General features: G+C 42.1%; 1 protein-coding gene across 2 annotated transcripts in view; it reads left to right on the top strand.

Annotated features, from left to right (window-relative positions):
* The window catches only part of UBE3D (ubiquitin protein ligase E3D), a 144,155-nt gene that overhangs the window by 65,835 nt on the left and 64,199 nt on the right, over positions 1 to 14,121 (top strand). For both annotated transcript variants that reach the window (XM_075268260.1, XM_075268261.1), the window contains exon 9: positions 12,548 to 12,686. In XM_075268260.1, coding sequence (XP_075124361.1) covers positions 12,548 to 12,686 — 139 coding nt within the window. The remainder of the gene's footprint in view (positions 1 to 12,547; positions 12,687 to 14,121) is intronic.

Here is a 14,121-nt window from a genome sequence, read left to right on the forward strand (position 1 = left end):
ACATGCTGTAATATTACTGCATGGTCACTATAAAACAGATCCTGTGCGAAATAGGGAACATTAATTGTTCAGAAGTACCAAATGCAAACTATTATCTGTCAGTACTGTTAGAGTCAAATCCTCCATCTTTGTATTTCGTCAGTCATCTTGTAACCTTTCACACATAAACTGTGTAAGTAAGTCGCAGCTGGCTATTTGTATATCTTATCTTCATGGTATATGGAGGTCACTGAGACTCATTTAGCACCAACATGACATCTTATCTCTGTTTCCATGATATATGCATATAGACATAGTGTAAGCTGCTAGTTCACACATAAGTGTTTTTGAAACTTTCTTTGTTTAAGGACAAAGTACAAAGTCCATTAAGCTGTAATGAGATGCAAAATACATAAGGCCTCAGCCAATAGTCATGTGCCAGGTTTATCTTATAACCAATCATTTTATGCCAACCATGTTAGAATAGTCCAACCTGCTCTTGTCTGTATTGTATTTAAACCACCTTTGTGCACCATTAAATTAGAACTCACTTGATACACCATCAGTTGTGTGTGTGTGTGGCTTCTCCAGACCTGATAATGGGCGTAATTACTTCAGGCCTGATATTTAATTTGGAACTCAGCAACATACTCTATCATGGGGACCCCTTAATGTCCCCAACAGAACCTGACGCCCATCGTGGGGCATCGATAATCGTTTAATGTGCAGCCGATAGTGTACTGATCCACTCACCAACCGATTTGGAGACGGACCCGGAGGACCTCAGATGAATAAAACGGCGCTGTAACGGTAAGTCCTTTTCATGCCAAATAACTAATCTGAGTTCCTACGTGTCCCGGATCCTGTGTGTCGGTGAGTGAAGATTAGTGCTGCATATGTTATAACAATCGATGCCATATTATATAGTGTGCAAGAACCTGAATAGTATGTTGTCTGTAGTGGGGTGGGAAATGTTATACCTCATTCTTTGTCTACTGTCCATGCTGTCATTTGGTTGTTACATCTGTTATAGAGTGTAAAAAGCGGTGCAGAAGAGAGAGTTATTCTTCATCCTTAATCCCTAGAGTTGCGAGAGTGGAAGTACTGAGTGATTGAAAAGTCCTTGTTTTGGACACTAAGGACTGAGTAGAATCTGAGTAAGTACATGCAATGATTCAGGGGTGTTCGATAGAGGGACACAGACAAAGTGGAGTCTGTGGAAACCAAATGAGGGTTTTGCCCTGAGCACTACGCCAGAACATGCACATTAGAGATTAGTTCAATGAAAAGAGTGACTGTTTGGGAGGTCCCACTAGGTGAGTCAAAAGTGACCCTCTATTGTCTTAATTGCCCTAGAGGAGTGGGATGCTCACGGCTGACTGGCCATCAGCTATTATGGGGGAGGGACCCTCTGAGGTAGGGTATACCCCCATATGAACTAATAGGAATGGGAGAGAGAGAAGAAGATGCCGCTCAAGGGAAAAAAAAAAAAAAAAAAATTAAAAGAGCAGGAGTTACCAATGGAGAATAGGCAGGACAGATACAGGGATAGAGGGTAACCAGGAAGTGTTTTAATTGTGGAAACCAGGGACACTTGGCTAGAGATTGCTGGTGTCCTAAGCGAAGGACAAAGGCTTTGAGTGTAAGGAAATGTATAGTGAGCATCCATTGACAGTCCAGCTAAAGGGTTAATGTGCTTGGCACTTAGCATTGTGTTGTTAGTTTGTTGGTTAGTGGAAAGTGGAAACATGATATGTTTTGTGGTGAGGATACTGCAGGTTAAGTGTAGGTATGTGTAGACACATATGTGTGTATATAGGCTTGGGGGTGGACATTAAGTTATTTCTAGAATGTCTATAGTGTCCTTTTATTCAGGAAAGGTTTCCCATTTGAGAATGCTCCTCTCATGGTAATGTTTTTAAAATTGGATAAATGGCATAAATATGAGATCAACATTATTATGTTTATTTTATAGTAATATGCAAATTGGTAAGAAGATGAAGGCAACTATTTACATGTTTTGGTTTGTTTTCTCCTCAATATTTAGCTGTGCGGGAATTATAACTAACTCTGTGCCTATTTGTAGGAATAAGCCGTCCCGAGACGATAAGTGATATCACGGTACAAAATATATGAATATTTTTATTTTAGTTCAGACAAGTTCTTTTTGATTTAATTGACATCTGTTTTGTTCTGTCTGGAGCTCCAGTGTGACGTTGCATGTTTGTATGGAAGGTTCAGAAAAGTGAATGGGCCCATATATGTGTGTCAGTTATATGTACATGTTACATGTGTCTGCTATGTGTACATGTTCTGTTTGTCCATGTCTGTATTGTTACATTTTCAGTCTCCACAGCAAGCAGATATTGAATGCTGATAACCACAGAGGGTGGTGACAAGTAGATATGAAAGGGAGGCATAAAAGTTCTTTCCATTGTTGAATATATATGTGTGTTTTGGTGTAAATGAGATGTACTTGATATACCATGTACATGTATTATGTACTCAGTGTGTATTGGTGCGTATGTGTATCAAATATATCACATGGGCTTTACACTTGTAACATAAATATTTGTTATGGGTTTATACTATAAATCCATGAATGTTAACAATCGGGATTTATTGTGTGAAAAAGTTATTCAGATGTTCCTTCTGATATGGGATTAGGCCCCATAGGGGTAGGCAATACATGTGAACTATCTTGCCACAAGGGGCACAGAACGCCCCTAATATGTACACGCAGGTAAAGATAAATTGCAGTTCTACAAAGTTAAAGTGGTATTTCTGGGTCATTGTTTGCGACAAGGTGTTAGATAGCTGTGTAAGTAGATCAGAAGTCACTCACATATCTGCTCTGTAATTTAAGGCTTCCGCCTTCTCTGCTGATATATGTTGAGTATTTACTTACCTTAATGAATTTCTGGAGTGTTTAGAAGTTTTAGAGAACTGAATTTACTTGGGATTGTATAAATAAGTCTGCTGGGATATGTAGTACTACAGCTATGACAAGTGTGGGGAGAGTCAGCGCAGCTGCTTCCATGATAAGACACGGTTTACAAGGGGTGATAAATCTTGCATTGGAAACAAAGATGACAATGGCTGGATATCTCAGGCTGCAGTGTGTCTTATCTATGTCTTCTAAATGTAAGCTTTGCATTCCGTGCTGCACTACAAGTCCCTTCTAAACTGTTAACAATAGTTTCAGGGGAGGAGTAAGGAGAGTCAGATAACTTAAAATTAATTTTACTTTTGCTGATTTGGTTAATAAATGATGAATCTATTGTTAACTCTGATGAGAATTCTTTTATTTTAGATGATTCTCGATTTGGGAATGATGGTGGATTCTGCACCAGATATGTCATGGTCACTGAATGTGAGGTAAACCAAGGGTAAAACCAAGCACAAGTAGAACCATTATAGAACTGTATGGGTCTCAGCTCATGAAGCTGAACTAGAAGCCATCACTGAGACAGGGTACAATGTCTGAGGGTAGGTGTTTGATATAGTGGGACTATGGTCCAATCTGGAAAGCGAGAGCTTTCTGTAGGGTTAATGTTAAGCTTAAAAGGATTTCCATGCTGTTCAGGTAGTGATGCTGCCACCCCCACATAGGTGGGTATAGTCAAAAGTCAGGACACACACTAAGGCTGATACGAAGGAAAGTAGAGGTAACTTGTGGGCAGACACTGCCACTAACCCAGTTGCAGAGGCCTAGGGGATATGCCTTACTGAGAAGTGGTCACTATACTCGACCCAAACCCCCCTTTTAGCTCTCTTTTCAGGTTTTACAACACTGAGGCACCAAAAATGGTCCAGGACTACAGTAAAAGAGGATGTACAAGTCCTGATCTCTGGTGGTAAGAGAATATATTTACTGAGTGCATTGTCCCCACTGATGGCATAAAGCAGTGTTTAGAAGTAGCCATGTGTGACCTGGTGAGCAGAGGATGGGCGGCTGCAGGATTTAACATCACTACAGACACTGCATGGCAGGTGTTTGGAGGTGTTTCTCCAATAACAAACCATGGATTAACTCTGAGATTAAAACTCTCCTCAAGCAAAAAAAGAGAATTTTTAGGTCTGGGGACAAAGATGGCCTGGGGGCGGTTCAGAAACAGCTGAGACAATTAATCAGAGAAGGGAAAGCCAACTACAGACGGAAGATGGAGCTACAGATGGGGGAGGGTAGAATCTCTGAGGTGTGGGACAGCCTTAAGGCAATTTCAGGACACAAGGAAAAGACAAGGCACCGAACAGTAGGGGACAGGAAGTGGCTTAACGAGCTTAATCTATTCTTCAATAGATTCGACTCCAAGCAAATGCTCCCTCCACCAGCATGTCAGCCAACCCCCCATCCCTCACACACCAAGACCCAACCCCCACCGAACTGCGGTCAACTGCAATCTGACTATCTGATCCTGCAGGAGTCTCAAGTGTGTAAGGAAATGAAGAACATTAGAGCGAACAAAGCGGGGGGACCTGATGGTATAAGCGCAAGAGTTCTTAAAATGTGCAGTGACCAGCTGTGTGGTATTATAACGCACATGTACAATATGAGCCTGAAGCTGGGGGTGGTACCTCAACTGTGGAAAACATCTTGCGTGGTACCAGTCCCAAAGAAACCCAACCCGATGGGCTACAATGACTACCGACCTGTAGCACTGACATCACACCTAATGAAGGTCCTAGAGAGACTGGTCCTGACACACCTACGTCCCCTAGTGAGCTCCGCTCTGGACCCCCTCCAGTTTGCCTACCGGCCAGGCATTGGGGTAGATGACGCCATCATCCACCTTCTTCACAGAGCTCTCTCTCACCTGGAGAAACCCGGGAACACTGTGAGAATAATGTTCTTTGATTTCTCCAGTGCGTTCAACACCATTCAGCCAGGGCTACTGAGGGAGAAGCTGAACCTTGGTGGTGTGGACCATCACCTGTCCTACTGGATCCTAGACTACCTGACAAACCGCCCTCAGTATGTGAGAGCCCAGGACTGTGTGTCCGACACTGTGATCTGTAGTACGGGGGCACCTCAAGGTACAGTTCTTGCCCCATTCCTCTTCACACTGTACACTGCTGACTTCAGGCACAACTCATCCAGCTGTTACTTACAGAAGTACTCCGATGACTCTGCTATAGTCGGCCTTATCACTGATGGCGATGATAGGGAATACAGAGACTTAAACCGGGATTTTGTTGAATGGTGCCAGCAGAACCAGATCAGGATTAATGCTGGGAAGACCAAGGAGATGGTGGTGGACTTTAGTAAACGGAGAGGTGCTCCGACCCCGGTGGAGATCCAAGGAACATGTATTGAGATAGTCAGGACCTATAAGTACCTGGGCGTGCTCCTCAATAATAAACTAGACTGGGCTGATCACCTGGAGGCGCTGCACAGAAAGGGCCACAGCAGACTCTACCTGCTCAGGAGGCTGAGGGCCTTCGGAGTCCAGGGGACACTTCTTAGGGCCTTCTTCAACTCTGTGGTTGCCTCAGCCATCTTTTTCGGTGTGGCCTGCTGGGGAAGCAGTATATCAACCAGGGACAGAAATAGACTTGACAGGCTGATCAGGAGGGCCAGCTCTGTCCTGGGGAGCCCCTTGGACCCAGTACAGGTGGTGGGTGACAGAAGGATACTGTCTGTGGTGACCTCCATGCGGGAGAACAAATCCCACCCCATTTATGGGACCCTGATGGGACTTGGCAGCACTGTAAGCGACCGTCTGCTTCACCCCAAGTGTGAGAAGGAGCGCTATCGCAGGTCCTTCCTTCCAACCGCGACCAGGCTGTATAATCTACATCAGACCAAACGAAGAGCTCTCCGCACAGAGAACTAATGTTTATGAGGATGACCATGAGGTCTTCCTCTTTCTCTTCTGTTTTTCCTTAGCTGCCATGGACTCCTAGTATATCTTCTCTTCTCAGCTTATCTGTGTCTACGTCTGTAACATATTACTCTGTATTATCCTGTATCTGTATTACTATGCTGCTGTAACACGCTGAAATTTCCCCAAGGTGGGACTATTAAAGGATTATCTTATCTTATCTTATCTTAAATGCAAAGTAGGCCAAAAAGTGAAAAGTTTCTCAGAGCCAGGCCCAGAGCCCTTGTACCCGTTCCAGAGATTGCAGGTTAACTATATGCAGTTACTAAAGGTGAGACGGTATAAGTACGTGCTTGTGTGTATAGTTATCTATCTTCAGAAAAGTCTGAGGCATATCTGGTGAAGAAAGCCATCACAAACGGGGCTGCAGATAGACGGCTACTGAAGAAGTAGTGTGTCACTTGTATTGGTATTTTCTGTAAGGTACCCTCCTGACAGAAGAATTGGCTTTAGCCCATGTCAAACTTTCTTTGGGGGTTGTATTCTTGGCAACTCCTACAGATGTGGTATGGTGTACTGACTGACTATGTGATGTATTGGCAAAAACATTTGACTAATGTATAGTTGTGAGTTTTCTCTCCTTCTCAGATTTTAAGTTAGTGGGCGGGACCTATTCATTTGAACCAAGAGATTGATGGTGATAAAGAGACACGTGAGAAAAACCTTGGAACCAAGATTTGATGGTCCATTCCAAATGCTGATAACCAGTCCTTCTGTGATATTTGAAGGAGAGCCTAATTGTATCCATGCTTCATATTGCAAGAAAGTCTCTACACATAAAGCGATGAAGATTCTCCTGATAATTCTGTTACAGATGGTCCTGACGATAAGCCTGCATAGAACATTTAACAATGAAGTGGGACAATAAGTTTCTTAAACATCATATGATTTTGATCAAAGATCTGAATGTGTCAGATTGTAGGATATGTACTCATAACCCCATATTAGCCTAAGTCATGTCATATATAGCTGTTTCTTTGACGCAACAGGAAATGTTTGAAGTATATAGTTAAGAAGATACCACCTCATATTTTAGGAACAATACATAGTATAAACAAGTAAATATCAGCAAGTTGTAGTAAAAATCTTATCTTCATTTTGTTTGTTTAATACAAAACATATACAAAAGGATGAGCAGACCAAGATATAAAAGGCCAGAACTATGATTGAGATTAGGTTAGAATACAGGAACATATGAGGGGAATCTGGTAAAGTCCGGCAGTAGACATTAGGTCACTGAAGTACCTAAATATGAATTCCTGTATTCAACCATCTCAAAATGGGGGAATGTTGGAGTCAAATCCTCCATCTTTGTATTTCGTCAGTCATCTTGTAACCTTTCACACATAAACTGTGTAAGTAAGTCGCAGCTGGCTATTTGTATATCTTATCTTCATGGTATATGGAGGTCACTGAGACTCATTTAGCACCAACATGACATCTTATCTCTGTTTCCATGATATATGCATATAGACATAAGTGTAAGCTGCTAGTTCACACATAAGTGTTTTTGAAACTTTCTTTGTTTAAGGACAAAGTACAAAGTCCATTAAGCTGTAATGAGATGCAAAATACGTAAGGCCTCAGCCAATAGTCATGTGCCAGGTTTATCTTATAACCAATCATTTTATGCCAACCATGTTAGAATAGTCCAACCTGCTCTTGTCTGTATTGTATTTAAACCACCTTTGTGCACCATTAAATTAGAACTCACTTGATACACCATCAGTTGTGTGTGTGTGTGTGGCTTCTCCAGACCTGATAATGGGCGTAATTACTTCAGGCCTGATATTTAATTTGGAACTCAGCAACATACTCTATCATGGGGACCCCTTAATGTCCCCAACAGTACAAAGCTGTTTGTATTATTGAAAGTAAAGCACTATTTACGTGACTGTATTTTGCGGGTCCATAACTGTCCCAATTGTGTATTTACTCAGTATTAAAGTTAAATTGCTGTGTTGGCACTTGGCATTAAATTAGTGGGTTTTGAGATGTAGTTTGGGCACTCTGTCTCTAAAAGGTTTGTCATCATTGGTTTATTTACTCCTTGAAAAGAAACAATATTTATTTATCATTAGAATCCCGTTTTAAGCTAAACCCACGTTGGAATAACCTTAAGAAAGGCTATTCTTCCCCTAACTTTAGATGTCTTCTCCACGCTGCCGTTCTTTAGACATCCTGGTTTTCTTTTTGTATTCTAATTAGTACTGGGAGCAGTCCCCAGCGCTCAAACAGCGCTTCCGCCTCTTCTTTCCTGTTCGACCACAGTAAAATGGCGACAGACGCGCAGTCAGTGGTTTTTGAAGACATCGTGGAGGGACAAAGAAGAAGAGGCGGAGGAGGCAAAGAAGAAGGTAGCGCTGGATAATTTTCTCGCAGCACTGAGGACGCCCCCAGTGCTGTTTGAGTGCTGAGGACCACCCCCAGTGCTGCCAGAAAACGAATTAACATATGGACAAAAACCAGGATATCTAAGGAATGGTGGCACAGAGAAGACATCTAAAGGTAGGAGAAAAATAGCCTTTCTTAAGACTATTCCGATGTAGGTTTAGCTTAAGACGGGATTGTAATGATAGAATCCCTTTAAGTTATGCAGAAACTGACAACCCATTTCAGTGTTGTTCCCATTTTCCAGCCAAACATGCCTTACAATATAGTTTAACCTTTTTCCTGTCGAGGACATAGCTCTACGTCCTCCCAGGGTGGCACTTGTAGCCAAGGATGTATCTAGTATGTCCTTCTATTGCCATTATATCTGAGGACTTGAATGGGCTATCATAATGTTTTAATACTCGTTTTAAAGATGAGAATGTCATCTTTAAAATGCTACCAAGAACTTCATAATAGCACTTATAGTTACGGAGCGATTCACTGTTGAAAACGCTATTCGGCATTGAGATCCCATTAGATCTCAATTCCCGACTGTTTTTTAACAGCAATTCATTCCATAACTGTAAGTGCTATTATGAAGATCTTGGTAGTATTTTAAAGATGAAATTCTCATCTTTAAAATGAATATTAAATCATTATGATAGCCCCATCCAGTCCTGAAATACAATACTCTAAAGCAGGGGTGCCCAATACGTCGATTGCGATCTACCGGTCGATCGCAATGGACATATGGGTCGATCGCGGGATGCAGCCAGGGATCCCCGGTGTCTGCTTGTTCACAGTGCAGGCTGAGAGTCGACTCTCAGCCTGCGCTGTGAACAAGCACTCTGGACACTTGCAGGCCGCTTTTAGGGATGGAGGGGGCCGGGGTGCTGCTTGTTCACAGCGCAGGCTGAGAGTCATCTAAGGACCCTGTCAGAGTCCAGAGATAACTCTCAGCCTGCGCTGTGAACAAGCAGACAGGGGGGATCCCTGGGCAGCCACAGAACAACGCTGTCTCCTGCTCTCACGATCCACCCGGCCCCGCGCACATGTCCGGCCCCGCCCACAGACACCCCCACCCCGTCCAAAGGCCCGCCCAGGCACGCCCACAGGCCCGCCCACAAGACGTGGGTAGTAGATCTTTTGACTTGGTAATGTTATAAAGTAGCTCACATGCTGACAAAGTCTGAGCACCCCTGCTCTAAAGTGTCCCCTCACCTCCTGTCTTGGGAAGCATCTTGTGAACTGTAGTAGAAGGGGAGAGGGGAGGAGGAGCCATGTAGGCTGCACAGAGGTGAAGAGTTATTGTCATCTCTGTACCTAACCTATTTTTAAAGCTTTTTTTTTTTTATTATTATTTTATTCCCCCTGGGCGGTTTGAACCTGCAGTCATTTGATTGCAAGTCCCATAGACGGCAATACAACTGTATTGCCGTCTATGGGACAGTCTGTATATTACTATTACGGCTGGTCATAGACTAGCCACAATGGTAATATAGTAGTGACAGGCCTGGGAGCCTTCATTAGGCTCCCGGCTGTCACCCGAATAGGTCGGCTCCTGCGATATCGCGGCGCAGGAGCCAGCCTGCAACTTTACCGGTATGGGGCCGGTGGCCCGGGGGAGAAGGGGCCGCCAATACAGACCCGGCATCCGCTGTACTAGAGAGGCGGATGCCGGCGAGGGATAGACTCCAGCACAGGTGCCGGGGCCTGAGACATCGCTGCACTCCATGCTGATATTCCCGGCGGGGGGACGGAGGAGCGGAATAGCAGCATCGCTCCTCCCGCTGCTGGCTTCATGCAGGGCAGCGATGTCTCAGGCCCCGACACCTGTGCCGGCGTCTATCCATCGCCGGCATCTTCCTTCCTATTACAGCGGATGCCGGGCGGCCACATTCGGACTATAAGATGCACCCTTCTTTTCCCCCCAAATTTGGGGGGGGGGGGGGAGTGCGTCTTATAGTCCGAAAAATACGGTAAACATATGATTGGCTAAAATAATTATAGGGGGATAGAAAATAATATTTTTATGTAAATTCCTATTTAATTTTCATGCACAAAATTGTTTGGCGCATATTGGCATTTAGCGCCTGTACCTGTAAATATATATATGTGTGGTATATATGAACTCCTCACATATTACAGTTTTTTTGGAAAGTACATTTTGTTTGCAGAAAGGGATTGCTTGAGCATGTACTTTAGTGCCAAATTTGAGTTTTTGTGCAATTTTTGCTTATAATCTCTGTTTGCTGCAAAGTTGTATGAAGGTGCTTGTGTATACTGTATGTAATATTAAGTTGTGTTTTTATATACGGTATGCTGTGCAATCTCAAAAAAGTTAGATTTTGGTATCACAGTCACAGTTTACTAGGTGCAGTATAGCTTTTTAACATATTAGTGAATTACAGCAAAATCTTGCTTGTCTTCTATATTAGTGTTTTTGGGAGACCAGGTCTTGTAGTTGATGTTTGCGGTACATATAGTGTATATATACACATTGTCTACACCTTAAGCTATTATTTTAAATGTATTTTGTATATGAATGTGAGATTGAACATGAGTTTTAGGTGCAAATATGTGTGTTAGTGCATTTAAAAAAAAATGCTTTTGTTTGTCACAAAGTTGCATGAAGGTGGATGTGGCTATTGAGACATATGTAATCTTCAGGTTGTCTACTTTCAAAAATATATAGGGTTTAGGAGTTCACTTGCTTTCCACGTTGTGTATTCCCTAAATTTTTTAGGATGATACTTTTTAACATTTCCAGCTTCAAAGCAGATTTTTGTTCCTTCCAGTTTTCTTGATTTTCTGAAGACACATGCAGACAGGTTTAGGTCTGATATGAATGAACTCTGCACATGTTGAACTCTTGTTTTTAGGAGGCATATCATTTATTGTTTGGTTTCCACTTTTAGCAACTAATATACTGTACATTTATTAGCATTTTTTTTTCTAGTAAAGCATTCACTTTAAAGGGGCTCTATCAGCAAAATTATGCTGTATGAGCCCCATATATGCGTGAATAGCCTTTAAAAAGGCTATTCAGGCACCGCTAATCTTATTTTAACCCCCCCACCCCCCGTTTTCAAATAAAACTATAAAAACATATGTGTAAATCATACCTTAGCGTGCACGCTGGGCGGTCCTGCACGATCCAATGTCATCTTCTGGCACGCCTTGCTCTTTTTTCGGCAACTCACTCTGGTCCTGGCTCTTCCCCGGCTTCATTGTCATCTTCCGGAGGTTCAAATCTGGCACGTGCACACTGCCATTGAGAAAAACGGCGTTGGAGCAAGCGCAGTAGCTCCGGAGGGAGCGCTACTGCGCACACGCCAGATTTGAACCATTCGGATTTGAACCGCTGGAAGAAGATGACAATGAAGCCGGGGAAGAGCCAGGACCGGAGGGCATCACTGAAAGAAGAAGAAAGAAGAGGAAGGCGTTCCAGAAGATGACGTCGGATCGTGCACGACCGCCCAGCGTGCACACTAAGGTATGATTTACATATATGTTTCTATAGTTTTATTTTAAAATGGGGGCGGGGTTTAAAATAGCATTAGCGGTGCCTGAATAGCCTTTTTAAAGGCTATTCACGCATATCTGGGGCTCATACAGCATAATTTTGCTGATAGAGCCCCTTTAAATCAAAATTGCCTGTTTGCATACAGTACCAAATGGCATTCTGACAATGCTGCAGGTGTCTACTTTAAGAAAATATATAGGTATATGGGGGAGTTGGATTATTTTTAAATGTTGCAATTTAGGTTTGATTTGTCCATCTCAAAACTGTAAAAATTGCTCCGGCAGCCAGAGGTACAAAATTTCCAGAGACCCTTGGTAGTGAAAGGGTTAATCGGTTGATGTAGAATCACAAGACCTTGTACATCTTATGTTAATGGTTAGGCATATTGCACAGTTTTTCATAACTGTCTTTCAATGAGTAGAATGCAAGAGAATCGCTTTCCTACCTCCATAGTCTTCTGAGTGGTCTGGCTTTTATTAGTTCTGTAATCACAACTATTCTCTCACTGGAATATTAGGGGACCCTAGAGAGGACAGAAGAGCAATAGCATAACACGACTAAAACATAATGAAAAAGTTAACATTTTTCTAATGGGGAATATTGCACAGTTAAATTGTCTAATTTCAGAGAACATATTAAAAAGTCATTCCAAAGCTCAGGTCGGTGTTAATCAGTTTTCCCTGTTACTAATGGGAGAGCATCTGCTGAAAAAGTCTCTTTGAGTGCTAACAACTCTATGATAAGCGAATGTAGCTATCTTTAATGAAATCATTGTTCCTTTTAGGCTTGTGGATAAATGGATGAATGAAACTGGAGCCCATTCGCTGACATTTCCATCCGGTACTTGCCTGGAACTTATCTTGCTACTATCCCTCAACAATACCGCATTACCTCATTCTTTGCGCTTCATGAACGAATGGAAGGTAATGAAAAGCATATCATATGTTTGTAATATACTGTAAATTATTACACGTTTCAGTATTGTTTGCAGTGGGGTTTTTTTTGTTTTTTTTTTTTTGTTTTTTTTTCATTGCCCAAAACGTGTCTGCTCTCTCTTTAAAACAAAAAAACAAACAAACTATGTATTTGTTTTGTATTTAACATGGGTATTATCATAGTTTGTGCTGGAGTCTGCATTGCTATCAATTGCACATATTTATCAAACACAATTATAAAAAACACTTTCCATAAGTTAATGGTACAGGTGACTTTAAAGAGAACCTTTCATACCCTCAGAGATGTGCGGTTTTACATACCGCTATAAAGCCAACATTGTGCTGAATTCAGCGCTCTGTCTGCTTTCCCTGTATGTACCCCGGAGCTGGAGATAGCCTTGTACTCTCAGGGGAGAGGTTCCTCACAGCCTTCCTGACAGGGAGAGATGTCTGTGCCAACACTAAAGGCACTGATATTTCCAGCACTGGGGCGCAGATCGGGAAAGCAGCTTTCTAGCAGTATGTAATACCGTACCTCTCTATGAGCATGAAAGGTTTTCTTAAAGAAACTTCCTAATATTTGTTTTCTCCTCCTTCCCTTCAATCAGATATGTATCACCGAAAGCATCCATATCCAGGCTCCACATAGAAAGCTATGGTGTGCTGGAGGAGGAAGTTGCTGCTATCTAGTTAACTGATTTATTGTCTCATTCTGTAATGGTAGAGCATTATCCTACAAGATATTGTGGTGTCAATAGAGCTGTTTCTCTCACAGTGTAGCAGTGTGTCTTTTCCACCAGCCTCCTCTTCCTTCTCCCCTCTCCATAGTCTTCTATGTAAGAAACTCAGCCTGATAATTGGCAAAACCACATATCTTTAATAAGATATATTACATGGTTTCTTGTATTCACACATACTATTAATTTATGCTATGTTGTTTTTCAATGTTATGGATGTGTAATTTATCAAATTAATTTGATTTACCTCTTCAAAAAATTATGATTTGGATTTTCACGAGCATCATGAAATCGCTTCTAACCATGTCATGGAGTCTTATATCGTACAAGCAACCTCTTTCCTGTTGCAAACTATGATCAACAGTTTATTCACTGCAGTCAATAGTTGTTATGATAGGGTTGCACTAAATATATCTGTATTTGTGTGTCAGCTTGAATTGGCCAACAAGATTACAAAAAAAATTAGGGTTTTTTTTGTGGAGAGTTTTAAGGCAACAATTGCCAAGCCCTAATTGGAGTTATTCTTTCTCAGCATATGGCATCTGCATGTGCTGAGAAAGAACAATCTACTGTGGACCAGATCTGTAAAGCGGCAACTTGGTCCAAAAAATTGAGACCATCATGCTGTCTTGATGGACACCTCGAAAACCAATTATCTTTGTGAATATGCAGATGAGCTCTTTGGA

The sequence above is a fragment of the Leptodactylus fuscus genome, chromosome 3, assembly GCF_031893055.1.
Source record: "Leptodactylus fuscus isolate aLepFus1 chromosome 3, aLepFus1.hap2, whole genome shotgun sequence".
NCBI lineage: Eukaryota > Metazoa > Chordata > Amphibia > Anura > Leptodactylidae > Leptodactylus > Leptodactylus fuscus.